The 19,619-nt window shown below is 38.4% G+C and overlaps 2 protein-coding genes across 2 annotated transcripts in view; both read right to left on the bottom strand.

The window, feature by feature from the left end:
- lig1 (ligase I, DNA, ATP-dependent) overlaps nucleotides 1-7,818 on the bottom strand; it is a 63,535-nt gene extending 55,717 nt beyond the window's left edge. Inside the window, exons 1-3 of the mRNA XM_086272130.1 lie at nucleotides 7,612-7,818; nucleotides 6,987-7,049; nucleotides 3,759-3,939 (exon numbers count right to left, since the gene is read on the bottom strand). Of these exons, the coding sequence (XP_086128256.1) occupies nucleotides 3,759-3,939; nucleotides 6,987-7,049; nucleotides 7,612-7,628 (261 nt within the window). The 5' untranslated portion in view covers nucleotides 7,629-7,818. The remainder of the gene's footprint in view (nucleotides 1-3,758; nucleotides 3,940-6,986; nucleotides 7,050-7,611) is intronic.
- Nucleotides 7,819-9,102: 1,284 nt separating this feature from the next.
- Nucleotides 9,103-17,962, bottom strand: LOC147307984 (uncharacterized). Its single transcript, XM_086272563.1, has 5 exons — nucleotides 17,905-17,962; nucleotides 14,051-14,282; nucleotides 13,435-13,576; nucleotides 12,521-12,611; nucleotides 9,103-10,378 (listed from the first exon to the last, which is right to left on the bottom strand). The coding sequence occupies exons 1-5, from the start codon at nucleotides 17,960-17,962 to the stop codon at nucleotides 10,098-10,100; spliced, it is 804 nt and encodes a 267-aa protein (XP_086128689.1). The 3' UTR covers nucleotides 9,103-10,097.
- Nucleotides 17,963-19,619: the final 1,657 nt, after the last annotated feature.

The raw sequence follows: 19,619 nt of genomic DNA, 5'->3' as shown, positions 1-19,619 counted from the left end.
CAATATCATTTGGATCGCTGTGGATTGTTTGTGTGGCTCATCCAAAATGTGGCCTGTTCTGCTGAGGAATACGAGTACTGTGTATTATTTAGTTTTTTATTGCTGAAATTGTTTATTGAATGTGAAATAAAGTAATTTGATGAAGACATGCAGTTTCTAATTTTTGAACTACGTTTTGGCAACCAATAACCTATGCTTTAAAAGTATCCTTAAATCCTTCAAGATTTTTTAGGACCCATCTTAGGACTTTTGTAAATCTTTATGATGAAGAATATTTTGACCTAGTAGCTCATAAAAATTAACACAGGTGCTCATTTAGACATGAAGCCAACATGTTTAGAAGGCACCAGACTTATGGTAAGAAGTGAATCTCTAAAAGGGGTTTAAACACCACTGTGATAATGGAAGGCATGGCTTGAGAATTAGAAGTTTTAGAAGTAAAAATGGTTATTCTGATCCAAGACAGGCTCTAAGGGCTCCAAATCAAGACTAGAGTGAAGGTTTGCAAGAGGGCAGCATGGACCGCTGTGGAAACTGGATCAGCTGAATCCAAAGCACGATCAGGCCGAGGAAAAGTGAGCGCACTGAGAGAAGATCAATACGAAAGGCTTTGTTCTCTGAGAAACAGAGAAGCAAAGTCACAGATAACAGAATTAGCTAAATAAAGAACACAAGACTCCCTCCAGCAACAGTCCTGTCAAGAGAAGGCCGTCTAGCAATAGTCTCAGAGGATGGAAGGGTCTCTAAATCACATCTTGTAGGGGGAAACAAGGTGAAATGGTTGGGGTAGGTTAAGAAAGAAAAAAAAAAACAAACAAACACAGTGAAAGATCGACCTCCCCCCTCCTCTCAAAAAAAAAAAAAGTACTGATGAATCTATGGCAGTAACATTAAAGTTTATTGATTGATTGATTTTTCTGAAAATCGAACCCGCACTGCTTGATGGATTGTCGGAGCATTACGGCTATCGTAGGCAGGCGCCTCGCGGAGTGATACGTACTGTGCTTCGACATAATATTACCGTATTGTGTGTGTATAACCTCTCTTTAAGTTGTGTGGATATTATACATGGTTATGCTGAGGATATGTCGGCCAATTTCCACTGGAAATGCCTTTTGGTTAAACTGTCAGCAAGGAATTTGCACCGTTACGTTTTTATATAACTTTAACACACATAAAAAACAGCTGCTTGTTTAAGTGAAAATACATTGATGGGGTTTTTTGCACTAATAAAGTTGTGGAGTTGTAAAGTATTTTGTCTAGTGTCAATTATATCGTCAGTTATGTCGTTATCGCAAATTTTCAAATGTATATCGTGATAAAATATTTTTGGTCATATTGCCCTGCTCTACCTAATACCTTCGTCTATATAGGGTACATTACATTCAAACAAACTCTATGAAATGACGTGAACCAAGGTGAATAGATACCAGGTAAAGCTGACAGAGGAAATCAGAGTTTGCAGCAATTTAAACAGATGAAAAACTTCAGTGAAAATTTTGCTTCATGCTGTCACAAAGCACCCATCAGCGGGGATTCTCCTCACAACACTGACAATCAAAAATAGAGAACAAGCTTACTGATGCTATTTGAGGGCAGCTGTAGCTGTATGGTTCAGTTTCACTTTGATATAGCGCAAAGGAACAAAGAGAGGTTGGAGAAAAGTATTTACAGCTCTCATTTGAACTCCTCCTCATCCTGTTGGCTTCAATAGCATTATCCTTTAGTCTCAATGCTAATGGTTTAACTTCAGAGTCCCATTTACTTTGCAGGTCCAGTCACTTGACTTTCTATTGCCTCAGATGGCCCTTTATGCATGACGTTTTCTGTGCACTTTTTTGTCAACGCACCACTCCTGACTTGACAATAAGGTCCTTGTGAAATGGTGATAGCGAGGCTGAGGTAATCAGTTTTTTGGATTAAGTGCTGCTGTCATTAAAGATAAGAGAAAGGCAAATACTATAGTTACTGACATTAATGAAATACATGGAGATTTCTGTTGAGATTCAAATTTTCCACTCCTTATTTTATGGAAATGTTCTGTATTACATTCAAAGGAGAGATATGTTTTATAAATATAATTATAGCACAGACGGTGAAAACGAAAGCTAAGAGCAAGAGATAAAAGCAAACCTGATCAATACTGAACATCAATTCGTTTGACAACAGCAAAAAAAAAAAAAAGAATAATTACATGAATAAATACTGTCTAATCATTATAAGTAACAATGGTACTGGAGATATGCTTTAAAACTAGTTTACATCACGGAGGAGGGAATTTTTAAGTCTGGAGATGGACTGACTGAATTGGTCTCCCACCAACTTCCCTCAGAATAAAAACTCAAAAATAGAAGTCTTAAAAAGGAGTTGGAACGTTAGCAAAGAAATCAATACAAACAGATAAAAGCAAACCTGATCAATATTGAACATTAACCAGTCTGAACAGTTAAAAAGTCATAAACACGTGAATAACAGTGTTTAATTTCACATAACAATCACATTAAAATAAAAATCATTTGTTAAACTATTTTCATCCCCTTTCCCCAGCTGAAGGTTCCCTTCTTTATAAAGACACCAGCAGCTCACTGAATTGGTCACATCTCCCACCAACTGGCCTCAACAACATAAAAAATATATAATAATAGTTGGAAAGAGCGAAGAAGTCAAAACAGAAAGCCAAGAGCAACACAAACAGCCAGCTTCTGCCACAGCAAGGGGTAGCTGTAGAAAGGCAAACCGGATCATTATTAAGCATCGACCATCAAGAGCTGGAACAGCAAAAACTACATTTAAATCAAGCAAACTAATGATGTTAAACATCTGGATTCAAATAAAACCATATCACTACAAATTAAGAAGGAAAGGTGGCGTTCACATGAAGGGTTTCCTGAGAAAACATGCTGTTTCTCCAACATTGCAGGCTATTTCTAATGTTCATGTACCCTAACAATAAGTAGTTCAATACCATACTGCACAGTGCAGAAAATGTATTATTTACCAAGTTATTATCAAGCAAACAAACAATTTGGCATCACAAGATTACTTAAGGTATTTTGACACTTCATTTACCATTTTATAGACTAATAACAAATCAGATTATTAATTACTGATGAAAGTGATCTTTAGTCGCTGCCCTGCATTTATCTGCGGGGGAGCTGCTCCACTGCCAAGAGTGCAAGAGTGGATATATTAGTACCTTGTCACAAAAAATTAATAATTACACCCATATGAAAGGGATGTGAGGTGAGGGCAGCCTGACAAACATCATGTATCATCATAATCACTTCCCTCAATCAACAAATAGTGAATAATTGCTAACATACAACAAACAAAATAAACAGGCTGGTTAAGTGAAGTGTTTATCAAACAACAGGTGGCTGAAAGACAGCCAAAGCTGATAATCAGGTCTTTTCATTACATGGCTTATTGACAAATGTATTCAACATTGTGATTCACCATACAATTACTAGGCTTTTGTGTAGCATTGTTTTTCCCCATAACCAAACCAACAATAGGCACTGATATGCCTACAGGAGCCCTAAGAGACTTCATTACACTCGTTCAGCATTTGATGGGTAACACACTGTTTAGTGTTTCTACAAAGCATGCCTGCTTTTTTCTTTAGCACCATGACATCCCATCAATCTGTCAGTCTTTTATTGGTGAAAACGTCACTCACAAATTGCAGCTGATGTGTTGAATGCAACAGATTAAATGAACTCTGACGTCCCAGTTATAAAACCACATGTCGCTTTTACCTTTTCTGTTTTACCAGGAGCTTCTTTGTCTCCTTGTCCCTTGCTGGGAACTTGTTCTTTAACGACTGGCGCCTCGTCATCATCGCTGTCCAGGATTTGACGGCAGCGTTTCACAACCTTCTTGATGGGCGACTCTGCTTCCTGAACACCGTTCTGCACCTTCAGTGGACTCTTGACAGGCCTGGAGATAAACCACAGAAACACACAACAGATATCACAAATTTTAAATAAAGCACTAAAGGGGACCTATTGGGCTTATTTCCATCTCAATACTTTTTATTCTGTGCTTTTACTTGAGTAGCTTTGCATGATTCACAGGTCAACATATTATATAGCCTATTATTTATAAATAATGAATCTACATTAACACGGCCGGTTTTTTTAATCAAAATAAATTTTATATTAAACGGTGCATGCCCTGCTCTACTGTCACTGTAATCCACTGTTAGGTGGTTGCCAGGCAACCTGCATAGCATCATGATATAATATGTATTGTGATAAATCAGATGTCACCATCACAGAATTAAAATGATGCTTTTATAAAGTGTTATAGATCAATTAAGCATTTTTGGTGGGTGGTTGCCAGACATCACGATGACAACATAGGATATGATATAGATGGAAACCTTTAGGGTCCTAAGATGCATCTGTGTACGAAGTCTGGATACTTAACTACTGCTTGTGTAGAAAGAATTCACAAACAAACAGAAAGAGACTTTATTTATTATAGTTAGAGATAATCTATATGCATAAAATAATCAGCAACTAAAACTTTAAAATTAATAAAGACTCTGCTGCTGGAATAACTGCTTCCAAGAGAGAGGGGACCAGCTGTGCGAGAGAAGCTGTGCAAACAGCTTGTTTGATGACTTTTATTTACATTTTAATGTGAAAACACTGAAAAAAACAAACAAAGAAAAATAAGTATTCGTCATTCAGGGTTTATTTTAGTCAGTGTGCTTTACAGCTGAACGCTGGACATGCCATCACTGACCCAAACAGGCCAGCATGTCTATATATATCTATATATCTTCTTTTTTTTTTTTTGGGGGGGGGGGGGGGGGGGGGGGGGTGCAGTATAGCACCAATTGGGTCATTGGTTACACTCGACCCCGTTTGTTTAGCTTCACCTGGACCTTGGAGCTCATCATCTGTCTGAAACAAGCTGTTTCAGGTCTCCCACTCCTTTTACATTTATTTATATATTTTTAAAGGTACACTTTGCAATGAGCTTCTGCAAAGTTTAACTAAAGCTGTGACCACCAGGGGGCAGTATTTTTTGCTAACTTGTGTATTGTTTACAGATATGTGAAACTGTGATACTTCTTTTTTAAGCTACACTAATTTCCTCAACAGACTTGGTCTTTTGCTATGCTAAAAAACAAGCACTAATAACCTGCCTGACTGCTAAAGATACACTGAATACACAAACCTTTACAGAGTATTAGATAAAAGTACAGTGCAGCCCTTGTTCAACTTGAGCTAAAATATCTTCTCTCTGTAGATATTTAGGACATAAAGCCATTGTTTCTTCATATAATATTGACAAATTCATTTAAACTTGTTAAGTTTTAAACTGTTTTAAACTCGCAATATTTAAAAAGGCCACCTTTAGGAGACTTGATCGCCCATCACAAACAGAAGGCTTAAAGAGCCGGTTTACAGGAACTACTTACATGAACGCTGACTTTATTATTCAAAACTCTAATTGTATTTGATATAAACAGCCACCATTTTAACAGTATATTAATAACAGAAAACAAGGAAAAGCATAAAAGAACACTTTAAGGTTAATTCATGTGGTAATGTTGACCCACAAGGTGCGATATTAGGCATTTTTACAGGATCAAGTCAACAGTAAAATCTGTCATAAAAAGAAAACCTATAAAATCAAAGTAAGACTCGTAAAAAGAGGTCAAAGCAATGATGAGGCGATCATTACAGAAAGGAAAGTCAATTAAAGTGAGTTTTAAGACGTACTTAAAAGATTAAAAGAGTCTAGAGATAATGAACATTTTATCACCAAAGCAGCTCGGAGATGAGAAACTGAAGTTCTCTTCTCTTCATCTTTTGATAGGAACAACTGGACACAACGTTTCACTCAGCAGCGAAGATAACTGCACATACGCCTAGCGTGGGTGAGCTTTCAACACAAAAATATGTTTGAAAATGGTATCAGTATGCGCCGTATCAGCCACCTCGCTTTATGCTTCTGCCTGAATACAAATGCAGGTATTTTAACTGTATTATAGGCAGTAAAAATCTCCATCCTTCTGATAATATGACAGTTTTATTATGTGGTTTATTCCTTAAAATAGCCCTGTTTGTCCAAGTATAAGGAAATTTGCAGCCCAATTAAAAGTTTTAAGGGTTCAAAATTGGCCTTGATGCAGTGACTATGTTACGAATGAGTACATTAAACTCCACTAAAACAAAAGCCAACTCTTCTAAGTTCAGGCTATGTAACTATTATGAAAACAAGACATCTGAGACAATAACTATTAATAAAAAACACTAACAGTTATTACTTTTGCTCTGCAGTCCTTTTCCCAGTACAAGTGCCAGAAATAGGTGTGCATTTGCACCTCTATTAAAAATCAAAGACACTCAGCTGTGGCTTGAATTAAGATGAGAAACAAAGAGAAACCGGTGTAAATAACCACAGTAAAACTAACGAACAAAAGTCTAATTAGAAAAGATATACAAAAGGGTTTTTCTGAAGGTTTAACAAAAATGTATAATGTTTAAACAGTCGAGGTTTTACAGCAGCAGCCGCCAATGCAGAAGTTTTAACTGACTGCACCGTGATCACGTTATGCAAAGTCTGAATCTTCATTCTTTGAATAAGATGGGACTTTTTGGGCCAAGCAATTACTATGTAAGGTAAACCTGAGGTTTTAAACTGATCTATCCTCACAGAAGTAGCACGAGCATGTTCAAAGCTTAAAGAAAACAAAGAGGTGCAGGATTTTCATACATATACATCAAAGCTGACACCAGGATCATGATTTTTAACTCTTTTGTTTCCAGGTTTTAGGCTTTAGTTAAATAAGGTAACACCTACTCTTTGCCTGAACTATATACAGGCCAGGCATGCTTACATGTGGAGTCAAACTATAATTTGTGTCTAGATTAATTCAATTGATCTGAGAGATTTAAAACACCCCAGTGTCAAAGCTAAATTAACAGTGATTCCAGGCAGCAGACTCTAGATAAGTCTTAACTCACTTTTTCACAGGCTCCTCTGCAGCTTTCTTCTGAATGTCCTTGCTCTTGGGCTGAAAGAAGGATCTGTAAAAAGACCACACAAGCATTCACTGGCTTGATACATGTTTATACCAACACGTGTCTGTATTTAGTGCATTAAAGTGTAATAAAAATCGGTAATAAGACCGCACTTTTACAATAATACAGAAAAAGGTTTGCCTGTTAATTAGAAACTTGCTGAATCACAGATTACCATCTTTGCTATCTAGTGTTAGAGCAATGTGGCTCCACTGATCACAGCCTCTATAAGGCAGGAAAATAACCTGCCTTTAAAGATCATTTATACTTATATAGCTATGATATCGTCTGTGTCTGTGCTGGAGATAAAACTACCCTATTTTCCAAACAAGTGACGCAGATAAAAACATGCTAAAGCTAGCTTACAGGTAGTCCGATTAACACCGAAACGGACATGTTTTTGTTTTTTTGTTTTTAGTGTAACCCCCTGTAAGTCACACATAACCCCCCGCCCGCCCGCCTGATCACCACTCATTACACAGCTAACTCTTCTAGTGCACAGACACAAGCATCGTCAAGCTAGCGCTAATTTCCACCAAGCTAACTGCAAACTTTGGCTTGCACTTACGCGATGCTCCGCTGCATGTTGTTTTTAAACTCTTCCTTCACCTGATACCCGGTTAAAACAAACGTTTAAATCGCAGCAAAACTCCAACATTCACACACACGAAAACACCAACTCCCGCGCTGCAGAGGGGCAAAATAATAACTTGGAATATTCGGCGCCAAAAGTTGTATCTCAGCCAAAGATTGTCAGAGGAGAAGATGACTCGCTACGGGAGCCCAAAGCGAGCGGTTTCCGCTCGGTACGCATGCGCACTCACGTACTTGGTTTACCCAAAGAAAAATATATTTTTACTGTAGCTACACAACATGTATTGAATAAAACTACTCTGTTGCTACTAATAAGATGTGACTGTGCTTAGTCAAAGCTTCTACGCTACTGTTAAGATAGTATACAACTCACTATGGAATGGACAAGATGAGTAAAATATAACAAAGCTAATGGTTTGCTATGTTCATGCAGGTATATAAAAAATAGTACTTTAAATTTTTTGTCAGACTTCTCTTGCAATGGCTGCATGTTTCCCGATGCAATCTGTATTAAATGGTACCTGAATTTAATTCCTGGTGTTTTTCAGTCTTCCCAGCAAGTACACATCAGAGGCCATGACTCATAATGAGGAGGAGAACATTTTGAAAAGCTAAAACACTTTTAAAGTCTGCAATTTACACTGCCAAAATGGTGCCAAGCAAGCTAAAAAGGCATGAGGGAACCAGGGTCAGTCTGATAAGGAGGTGAATGCCAGTTATATAAACTGGTAGAGCAACGCAGAGTAAAGGGGGCTTGATCTGACAGCAGAACCAGCAGAGATAGAGGCTATTTTTTTAGTGACATGAATATGAGCCTTGACATTTTGCCTCGACCTTTGGTGGATCTTGGGTAAAAAAGGTTTGAAAACCTACAGTCATTCCAAACCAGGGGTGTCGACCCCTCTTTAAAGAGAGTATGAGCCCTCTGTATGGGGATCTGCACAGCCTTTTTAATCTCATTTCTGCAGATATTCAGAAAATATTTCTCAACTTATTACAATCCGTAATATTCAAAAGTAAAGCTTGGCTTTTATTGAAGGGCCAGAGTGTCCTGATGGTTAATGTGTCACCAAATTAACCACAAAGTTACAAGTGGACTACCACAAGTAAAAGAAATACACATAAAACTGTGAGAAAGTGGTGGAAAGTGAATGTCAAACAGCTTTCCCCAATTTTTGTCAGTCATTTTCTTTGTCATTTTTGAGTTTTACATGAAGAGTAGCTCAAAAAGTGATGTGATATTTGAGATATATAAAAAATGAGTTCATTCACACTGGACAAGCCCATCGAGTGTGTCGTAATCTCCAACTACAAGACCCCCAAGCAAAGACAGTACTCAGAGAATGTGGCATTTGTCAAATGCTTTCCACTGAAAGCCAAATAATAGACAAAACAGCATCTTAAAATTACAGTTAAGAAGAGTTTTAAAGGTTACAGGGCTAAAAGAGAACAAAAATGGCCCGAGTGTGTCTAAGCTTCTTTTTATTGTCATTGCAAGCTTTAGAAAGGGAACATCTCATCCAGCAGTTTTATGCCAAGCAGGCCAGATCAGTAATAGCACCATACCCATCCTTTAACATAAAGAAGTACAAGTGAATGCTCCAAGAAAAAAAATAACACATATAATAAACAAATGAATATATCTTGAAAAACAACACCTTAACTTAAATGCAACAAAATATAAGCAAAAAGTGACAAAATGCTTCAAATGTAGATTCCTCTGAAGGCTCCATAATGTTGCTTTAGAGCAATATTAACAACACCCCTTAAAAAATCTACAACTTAATATCAGGAAAAATAAATAGTAGCTCAAATATAACGCGTACTATCTTTACTGATCAGAGTGGCACCTCTGCTATTTTACATCTCTCCGCTTAGGCGCTCTCCCGGGAAAATGGGGTGTAGTGAAAGGTTCATGAGTTGTCAAGGACGCTACTGCCCCCTGTTGTGTCGGGGTGGTAACTGCAACAACACCGGCTCCTGGAAATGACACTGCAAAGACTACACGAAAGCCCCCGTTTCAAGAGGATTTTCCCTGGGCCTGTTTGAATGCATCATTTATGGAGCTCGTATTATTTTCATGAAGCCTGGAGCAGGGGGCTGGTGAAATGCTAGACAAACAGCTAAATAATGCAAGCTGAGTGCACTGCTTTATTTACCCAAACACAAGTGTCATGTAGTTAATTGTTTACAAGTGCATTTCCCCTACTGTGGCGTGAAGTGCTGACAGAAGAAAAGCAGGATTCATAAATATTTCTATGCAAAAAAAAAAAAAAATGAAGAAGAAGAAGACAACATGGTCCAACTAAATAAATAGCCCACAAAGTCTGTGCATTTTAAACCACAGGTAGTGAATAATAAACTATTGTACAACAAGCTCAAACAACACACAAAAAAGCTTGTGTTTGAGAGATTTGAGGAGGGAAAGCAGTCCATCTGTTGCAGATTGTTTTCTCTTTGTCACTCTAACCGTCTCCCTGCTGCCTTCTCCTCATCTCGAAGTTGGGTCTGCTTCGCTCCCTCATACAGGCTCCGACTGACGTAATGGTTCACATCCCACCCTGCGGGGCTCTTGTGCAGCCAGCGAGCGTTCAGGCTCAATTCCCCCAGCTCCCTCAGGTTGACTCCTGGCCGTGCAGGGGTGGAGATGACGGGGAAAGGGCCGTGGAGAGCCCGAGGCACGGGGAGCGGTTCAGGAAGGCAGCACGGGAGCAGGAAGGGGTGAGGCAGAGGCTGAGTCGCTGTCAGGAATCAGAGTGAGAGTCAAATCAATCAGAAAAGTAACCCCTGAGACACATGCAGAGCTCAAACACATAGTGATTTATTAATACCACTACTCTGATGCATTGAACGGGCTTTAAAGCCATTCAGGGGGAACCTAAAACTGGTTCTAAGTATTTAAACTAACTGTTTAAAGTGAATATTTTAAGTCTATAATAGATCAAACACAAAGAAGAACAGCAATCTTGAGTCTAAATCTTCATTAAAAATGTCAAATTATGAGCTATTTACTGATATTACAGTAAAACCGTAAGTTTCTGGATTTTTTTATATTTTTTTTTTTGGGGGGGGGGGGGGGATGACGACATGTAAATGAACATTAAATTAACATCTTTCCCACATAAATTCAATCTTCTAGGAAACGTGCAGTATTAAAACTTCCAAGGTGCAAAGTACAGAGCATTTTTTAGCATTTACTTTCTTTCATGCGTGTTCAAGCTGAATGAATTTATTCACTCTAGAGGAAAAGTCTTCAAGGTCAGGATCGAACTCCTTCCTTGCATTATTTTCCATCACGTCACCCTGTTTCACCTTGAAATACATTAAATTACAGAAGAGGCAAGCCATCAAAATGACGTCTCATTGGAAATTGAACTAAATGCAGCTGAAGGAGTTTAAAAATCTGCAGTTTACAGCAACTGAATAGTGAGTTGTGTAATGTGAAAGTGAGTGAATATGAGGACAGTGGAAAGGCAAGGTAATGTCAGTCCAGCTAAAACTACAATTACAGCTTTCTTGATTACAATCAAGTGGAGAATTCTCAGTAAAGTCCATGAAACCTACGGTAGTGTGTCTGGGTCTCGAAAGCCTTTATTAGACTTCATTGAATCACATACAATTTTACCATTAAACACACCATCCTTCTCCTGCACTAGAGGAAAGAATAATTACAAAATAGTTATGAATATATAAGAACAAGAACATCAAATGTGTATTAATCCAGAGGTAGAAGTAGTCCCGAGTCAACTGAATTACATTATGTGGACAAAAGTACTGGCCTTCCTGCACATGATATGCTACGAAGCTCCCAGTGCACAGCTTTTGTACTGATGTTAATAAGAGAAGTGCTACAGTTATTGGGACAGCAGAGAGTTGATGAATTTTACACGTCTCATTAGTAGCTCCACAGAGCATTAGTTTGCACGTTCGCCTAGCAAATGTGTGCCTTTCAGGAGTCAAGCTACAGTGTTTTGGAGACAGGGTGATGCACGAATAAAGACTAAACAAAATGAAGCCATAAATTATTTTCTCAAAGTCAGTGAAGGAGAAAAAGAAACGAGCTCACACGATAACATTTATTTGTTTCTTTGCAAAAGGGTGTTTTAAAAAGGTCAAGATGACTGTTAAGGAAGGCGTGAAGGTTAGGGGCTCCAAAAAGTACCACTTTTTATTTTCGGCTCATACAGGTTAAAAAAGTTCAGTGTCATCCACAGTGTTATATCATCAAAGAGGTCCAAGAAGACCTTCAAGGGGGTTGTGGTTTACATTTCAAGGAGCAGATATGTTTGGGAATCATCTGCACAGCTGTGAAATTAAGTTCCATATTTATTGAAAATTGATCCTAGCAGCAGCATAGAGAGTGAAATAAGTACTGGACTGGGAATGGACCCTTGGGGGATCCCACCTGTGAGGGAAGGTGATGATAGATAAATAAAAAAAACACCCAGCCTGCCTGTTAAATATGATTTAAACCATTCAAAAACAGCCTCTTTAACGCCCACACCATGATCCAAGGTTACCACTAAGGTCTAAATAAAAGATGATTAAAGACTTTTCAAAGTATTCTCTCACAGATTGCAATTTGGGACTCTTTGAGAGCCAGATTTCTCATATTATGTGTCTGTAATCACTTGGTGCCTCCAGTGGTATATTATTAGGTTGACACATTTGCTTTGCGAGTGAAAAGTTGCTGGTTAAATTTCAGCCAGCGACACAAATTCCCTTTGGGATTGTATTAGTAAGGGCATCCGGTGTAAAAACTCTGCCATATCAACCATGCAGAGCTACCCGCTGTAATGACCCCTTGTGGCAAGGGAGCAGTGAAAGACAGCTTTTTATGTCTTCATCTGTGTTAGCTGGACTCTGTAGACCTCGTGCCTTACCTCTGTCCATCACTGACCCTGCTCTTCCACAGAGAGGAAGGCCACTGTCAGCAGCGAGATGAGGGAATAGAAGAGAGCCGCTCTGGACGAGCTGGAGGGATGGAGGTATATGAAGAATTAGATGGAAGGATGGTTGAAATGCAAAGAGTGCAGACAGACAGAGAGTGCACAAAACATCAAAAACACCAGGTGAAGATTAATTTATTTTTAATGTACGGAGGATCAAAGCACCTGGAGCTGAAAGGAAAAAGGGACTTCAGATGATGAAGACATTAATCAAGTTAATTGAAGTATGGTGTTCCTGATATTTTGCACACATATCTGAAAAACGTAATTAGAATATATGACATTAAGAGTTTAATTCCAAAACAGGACTTTTTTTTAAATAGACTCTGCTCATGCAGCGCTTTTCTACCTCAGCAGACAAAGCGCCTCCCTACTAATCCCCACTCCTACAAAATGTATCAAATAATTAAACAAGGTCTGGTGCTTTTTTTAAAGGCTAGCAGGTAACCTAAGCCCTTGCGCTGCCCATGAACATGATATAACTTTAACACACTGACTCCCTTCTACTTTAGAGGACCAGTCAATTGCTTGGTTTTACATTAAATGATAAAATTTCACTAATGATTTTTATTCAAGTCAGCCAAACTCATATTAAATGATAAAGTTGAGGCAATTGTTTCTATTAGAGCTGGTTCATTTTTTATATATCAAATAAGGTAATTATTTTCTTTCAAAGTGTGAGGAATGAAACTCTTCCTAAAGGACTCATTTTTTGGAAAACTGGCCAAATGACAGGTTCTATTCCACTCCACTGTATTTATAGTGTTATATAAAGTGTAAAATAACCCAGAAGCCAGTTTTCCACACAACAAAGTCCTTTAAGATGAAGTGAAGACGTGATGAATGACCTGATGGCTCGGTGCTGGTGGTGCTGGTGGTGCTGGCGGTGGGTATCCCGGATAGTTGACGAGGATGAGTTTACTGAAGTTGAACTTGTAGGTGAATCGTTTCCCTTTGGTCTTGTGCAGGATGCGTTTGTTGTAGTAGTATCTGGAAGTAAAATGTTTTCTCTGTCAAGACTACACTCTGAAGTGTGTGTCTAAGGTACGCTTTGCTGTTCCTGTAGGGCACTTTAGATTTCTTTGCTGCTTTCCAGGTGGCATGATTTGCATCTGTGGGCATTTTAGATTTGAAAATTTAATTTGACAACATGTGTTGGCGAGGAGCCTGAGGAGGAAGCTGCACGGAGAGAAAGGATTACTCATATTCACAGTTAAATATATATATATATATATGTATATATATATATATATGTATATATATATATATATACAGTCTGTTTGTATAACTTTTTTTATTTCAGTCTTTTTTTCTTCATTACAGGGAAAATTCAAATAAACTTAAATAAATTTCAGGAAAGTCAAAATCAAATTAAATGAGAAAATATGTATATTATAACATTACTTGTCTTAAATTCATTTTAAATCTTAAGTTTTCAGAATATGTTGATGCTAATTTACCCACCTGAGGGCCCGGCTGAGCTTGTCGTAGTTCATGTGCGGTTTGCCCTTCCTCTCGCCCCACAGCCTGGCCAACATCTCAGGGTCCCTAATGACAAACTCGCCCCACTCCCCTCCCCAGCCGATGGCCCCGCCCTCGCCTCGGCCCAGTAGCTCGAGGAGGAAGTGCCAAAGCTGGATCTGTCGGGAGCCGGGCGACCACGTGGGTTTGTAGGCCCAGTCAGGAAACAGCACTGCTGGAGAAGCAATTAGGAAACAAGGAAAGTCAGCAATCTAAAATTCAGTGGTGTGTGTTTGAGTCCCCATTAAGGTTGCTCATTCATTTTTCTCAGGAAGCCACAAATCACACTTTGATTTGCTGGGTTAATATCTTGCATTATTGGTTAAAGTTAGGTGAGAAGTAAGCAAACATGAGCTGTAAACTGTATATAAATGATGGGACGAGCTGAGCATTTAATTGACCATTATGATTTTATTTTTTAGAAGTCAGATGTTTTTCTAAACTAAGACATGGACGCGATCACCGGGCATGCATACTCTTAAATCACGCTCAGGTTTCTTGCCTAATTCCTCCATATGGGACCATAATTAGAAAAAAATAAACTGACATCAGATTTTATTAAATAAAACTTTAACCAGCATTTGAGACCATAAACTCACCAGGAATGTGTTTTTATAAATCAAGTTAAAAAAAAGGTTTTTATTTTTTGTTTCTCTACCGACTGAATACAATGAATGTATTTTTTCAACCACACACGTCGCCCCCTGTTGGCCATTACAAAGACTGCAAGTTTAATGCCAAATACACTATCATAATAACACATTACTGGTAAGTGGACTTTATCCAGTTAGATTCAGTGAGTGTGGCTGTTTCTTGTACTAAAACCTTGAAAAAGACAGAAGACGTAATTATTGGAATGATTAATTATGAATATTTGTTATTTGATTCATATCTAGAAGGTAATGTGTCTCATGTTTTGTTCAGATTGGGGATTTTTTTATTCTTTTAATCTTTGTGACAAGCTCAAAACTGCTATTAATGTAACAGAATAAAAACGCCACTGCATACGTTACATTACATGCTAATACGCTAATTTGCCATAAATCACCTCTCTGTCAGAGTTAAACAAACATATATGAAGTTTGCTGTGTGGAAGTTGTTGTTGTTTTTTGCTGAAACAAAAATTGCTGCACATCATGAAAAGAAGCTCCTAATATAACATCTTATTATCACCATATCAGATCGTGACTCCAATAGGCTTTGGTTTCTTTTTCTTTATTCCACAATGATTGTACGGATTTTTGCAAATGGGATTTTGGTCGTAGAGGAGTTTAACTGAATCTCTGTTTCATCCAGACATGTCATAAAAAAACACAGGCACGAACAATGAATATTTCTCATCATTTGTTTTGGTGGTCGTGAAGCTTTGTTGTTCTGTGAGCACAAACTAATAACTCTGCGACTATGAGAAAATAATTTCAAGCTTATTCAAGCTCAGCTCATTATTTTGGGTTCAGAAATATGCTCATCTGTTACAGAGGTTTCTTACTGCAAGCTGGTTATCTGTAAATTCTTCCACAAGGAAATAGATTGTCCTTGGATCTGTCTGAAGCTTTGCTATTTGAGACAAGACTGTAAACTTCAACAAAATTAATAAGGTGACGTGAATACATTAAAGCATAGATGGTTGTGTGTCTGTCTGTGTTAGCCCTGTGATAGACTGGCAGCCTATCCATGGTGTAAACTGCCTATCATCCTCTGGCAGCTGGGAAAGGCTCCATGACCCTGAACTTGATAGAAAGTGGAAGGATAAGATAAGATAAGATAAGATAAGATAAGATAAGATAAGATAAGATAAGATAAGATAAGATAAGATAAGAGAACCTTTATTAGTCCCACACGTGGGAAATTTGTTTTGTCACAGCAGGAGTGGACAGTGCAAAAGTTATGAGGCAAAAATTAGAATACAATAAGAATAAATACAGTACACAACTGTACAGAATAGAATAAAATAAAATACTATATACAGTAGAATAAAATAAAATAAATATACAATAAGATAAAAATAGAATACAAATACAAATACTATATACATGCATGAATTGCTGTGTCTAACTTGTTGGCTGATAAAAATGTCCCATTTACCAAATATGTTCGTAACTGATAATACGTAATATAGTTTATAAGCTGGTAAAAACTGAAGTGTTAAAAGTTAAGACCAAGTTTTTTGGGGGGGGAGTTAGAAAATGGATTACTAGATGATTAAGTTGTAACATATTTTAATTTAACTGAGCAAATAAACTCTAAAATAACAGCTCTGATGTGTCACCTCTCTGGTGGGGATGGAGCTAGCGCTTGTGGCCAAGAAATGCCAGCTAGATATAGTCGGTCTTGCCTCAATGCACAGCCTGGGCTTTGGAGCCTGTAGAGGGGCTGGACTCCATACTACTCTAGAGTTGCTCCTGTTGAGAGGCAGCGAGCAGTGTTGGGTATGCTTAGTTATCAGTTCAGTATCTTGAGGATTGTTGGACTTCTTCGATTAACCTCAGCTTGTCTATAATAAGCATCATGGCTGAGGTTAAGAGTGTTCTTTGCAGGTGGCATGAGGACTGTAGGCCAATCATAATTTTAGATCTGTGGTTTCAGGTTTTGAACACTTGGGTGAAGAACAGCAGAGTTGTGAACTGAACTCCAGCTTGCAGTGAGTTGAATCAAATAGTGGGGGAGAATGCTGAACAGGCTTACTGAACCTATACATATAGGTTCAGGTACACCAGAAGGTTAATAGATGTTCAGTAGCAATCTGAGGGACTCTGAGGACATAAAGTCCAAATGGATCATGTTCTGCACCTCCATTGTTGAGGTGGCTGTATGGAGTTGTGGCCTCAAAGTGCTTGGCTAGGAAGTAATCCCAGAACCAGATGTTGGACATTGGAGATGAAGAGAGAGCCGTCAAGCTGAAGAAGAAGTCCTACTGAGCATGATTAGCCTTTGGGACTCAGGAGGCAGTTGACAGGTACTGACCAACCAGTGCAGCTCTGGCAGTAGCCAAAAACTTGCATGTGGGAAGATTTTGGTGAAACCATGGAGAAAGACTTTCAGTCTTGATGCAATTCTGGGAAACTGTCAGGTGACTCAGGAGGAGGAAACAGTTTCCTGTTTACACTGTATACAGCAGGAGGTAGCCAGGCAGAGGAAAGAATATTTTGAGGATCTCCTCAATACTATTAAAAAGCTTTCTGTAGTGGAAGCAGAGTCTGGTAATGAGGGAGAGGATTTGCCCATCACTGGAGATGAGGTCACAGACCATCTCTCTGTCCTCTTGTGAGTAGGCTAGTATCTTCTTCACTTTATTTACTTCTAGTCAACTAGTCAGACTCCCTCTTGGCTCCACTGTCTTGTTCTTAATCTTCCTTGAAAAGAATGTTTACTGGTATCAAAATCAGCTTCTCTGCTTAACTAGAATAATGTCCTAAAAGATCCCCGAGTAAGTAAACTGATGGTGGAAATAAAACTGACAGATGTTCACGCTGGTATGCTCATGGACATTATAGCTTCAGTTTTAACTTAAGTACAGACTAAATATTAATATCGAAGGTCAAAATGGAGCAGCTTGTATCAGTTGCTGATTGGTCAAGGTGGCATCAAGACTGCACGACTTGCTGGCGCTGACATGATGACATATCATTCCTTTGTTTCTCGCAGTTTTATCTATTTTTATCACGCATCCGAATAAGATCTGCACCGAATGAATACATAATAACTCTTACATAAATATGAACGCTATCCCACACAAATGTCTACCCACACATATGTAAATAACTGAGATGAACGCACACCGACACACACGGTCTTACTTCTGCTCCAATAAGGTGAGGAAAGGTGACCGACTGAGGAGCTGCAGCTGCACTGCATCTGTTACAAAATACAAACAGATAAAACTCGTCAGTGTCTTCACTGGACTGATGGGTGAGAAACGAGAAGAAAATATCTTATAAAAAATATTAATTACCTCTCATCTGGTGTGAAATTAGCCATCACAACAAAGCACAAATGCAGCTGATTGCAGCAACTTATTCTTTCACCATCACCCACAAATTAAATCAATGGCAAAGCCAATCTCCCAATTGTATATTAGATCAATATAAGTAAATGAATATAATGTGTATGTATGCCCTGACAGTTTATAATGTGCCTGGAATTGCATTTGACTCAATAGCTGGTTTTACAGTGGCTTAAATGTGTGAAAGCACCATTTTTACCTGCAGACATTGTTTAATACTCTATATTTTTCTATAATTTCATCCTATAAACACACACACACATCACTCGCCCACAGACACAATGACCTTCCCAGGCGATTCACAGCAGCAGAGACACCCACCATCTTCCCTGCAAGGCTGAAAACTCATCTCTTCAAGAAGTACTTCACATAACCCTCTTCCCCCAACTGAATGATGCCTCCTCTGCTATAAGCCCTCTTCCATCGGTTGTAATATCCTCTTATCTTGGAGCAACAAAAAAAAAAAAAAAAAAAACGATGTCTGCCTTCAGCTCTTATTTTATTTCCTTCTCCCATGCAGCACTGCTCTCACACATGATCACTGCAGGGTCACAGGGACATTATCAGGAAACCGCAGGAGACGAGCCAAAGTCGTTTCACTTGTTAAGGCCGATGATTAGACAAAAACAAGCTCCAAGTTGTTCCGCTTCAAGATTGAAAAACAAACTAAAACATGGGATCAAAAGAGGACTGCAGATGAATTAGAGTTAATTTAGTTTAGCTTTCTGTGCAATTTTATGCAGACTTTGGCTCTCATATTTAAATTTCCCCCCTTTTTATTGGTTGTTTTGGTGGTTAACTACAATTTTTTACTCCATAAGAGCACCAAGTGCCTAAAAATGCAACTCTAACTCCACCATAAATCTAATGGTAACTAGTTGAAATCATTATTTCAGAGAAGCACAACATTTTCACAGGGGTTTTTTTTAAGTAGGTGAATTTAAGGTCAAAATTTAACTAATCATTAAAAAATAATTTTGTTTACAAAGAGCAGCCTAATTCAGAAGCTCCCGTGCAAGTGTAATCATAATGCAATTGGTCCTGTTACCTTGATTGGAGCCAAAGTGGAAAACTCTTCGTTAAGATGAGTAACAATGATCAGTTTGTCTGCCGGCCCACTTCCAATCTGGGAGGACTGAAGGATGGATGGACCGAATCTTAAACCCTCTATCTCATCTCACCCCCTAACCGCACACAGACACACACTCCCACCTCCCCCTTCCCTCCTAAAACATTACTCCCTCCTTCCCCCAGCCCCAGAATTAGGAAGACTGGGGCATGACAAAAAGATGTTGATTACACTGATGGTGAATGAAGAAAACCCTCCCAAAACATGAAACCATCACTCATTAATGAGTTAGAAATGCAACTTTGATTAGCTGCTGATAGATCATCATCGAACAGTTATTTTTTAACTATATTAACATGTTAATTTGTGTAAAAACAAATAGGGGCAAATGATTGTTATAATTTGCCAGAGCCGTTAAGTGCACCTTTAAATTCCACAAA

The sequence above is a fragment of the Aulonocara sp. 'chitande type north' Nkhata Bay genome, linkage group LG18 (assembly GCF_057382095.1).
Source record: "Aulonocara sp. 'chitande type north' Nkhata Bay isolate Kocher_YH1m ecotype deep benthic linkage group LG18, A_spYH_male_GT1.1, whole genome shotgun sequence".
Taxonomy (NCBI): domain Eukaryota; kingdom Metazoa; phylum Chordata; class Actinopteri; order Cichliformes; family Cichlidae; genus Aulonocara; species Aulonocara sp. 'chitande type north' Nkhata Bay.
The sequence above is the reverse complement of the archived record's forward strand: the minus strand, read 5'-3'. Positions and strand labels throughout refer to the sequence as shown.

Bases quoted from the DNA above. Each gene is read 5' to 3' on its own strand.
- LOC147307984 (XM_086272563.1), bottom strand. From the start codon at position 17,962: ATGCAGTGCAGCTGCAGCTCCTCAGTCGGTCACCTTTCCTCACCTTAT. The intron at 14,283-17,904 runs GTAAGACCGTGT...TTGCTTCTCCAG, and splicing joins CTCACCTTATTGGAGCAGAA to CAGTGCTGTTTCCTGACTGG. The intron at 13,577-14,050 runs GTGGGTAAATTA...TTTTACTTCCAG, and splicing joins AAGCTCAGCCGGGCCCTCAG to ATACTACTACAACAAACGCA.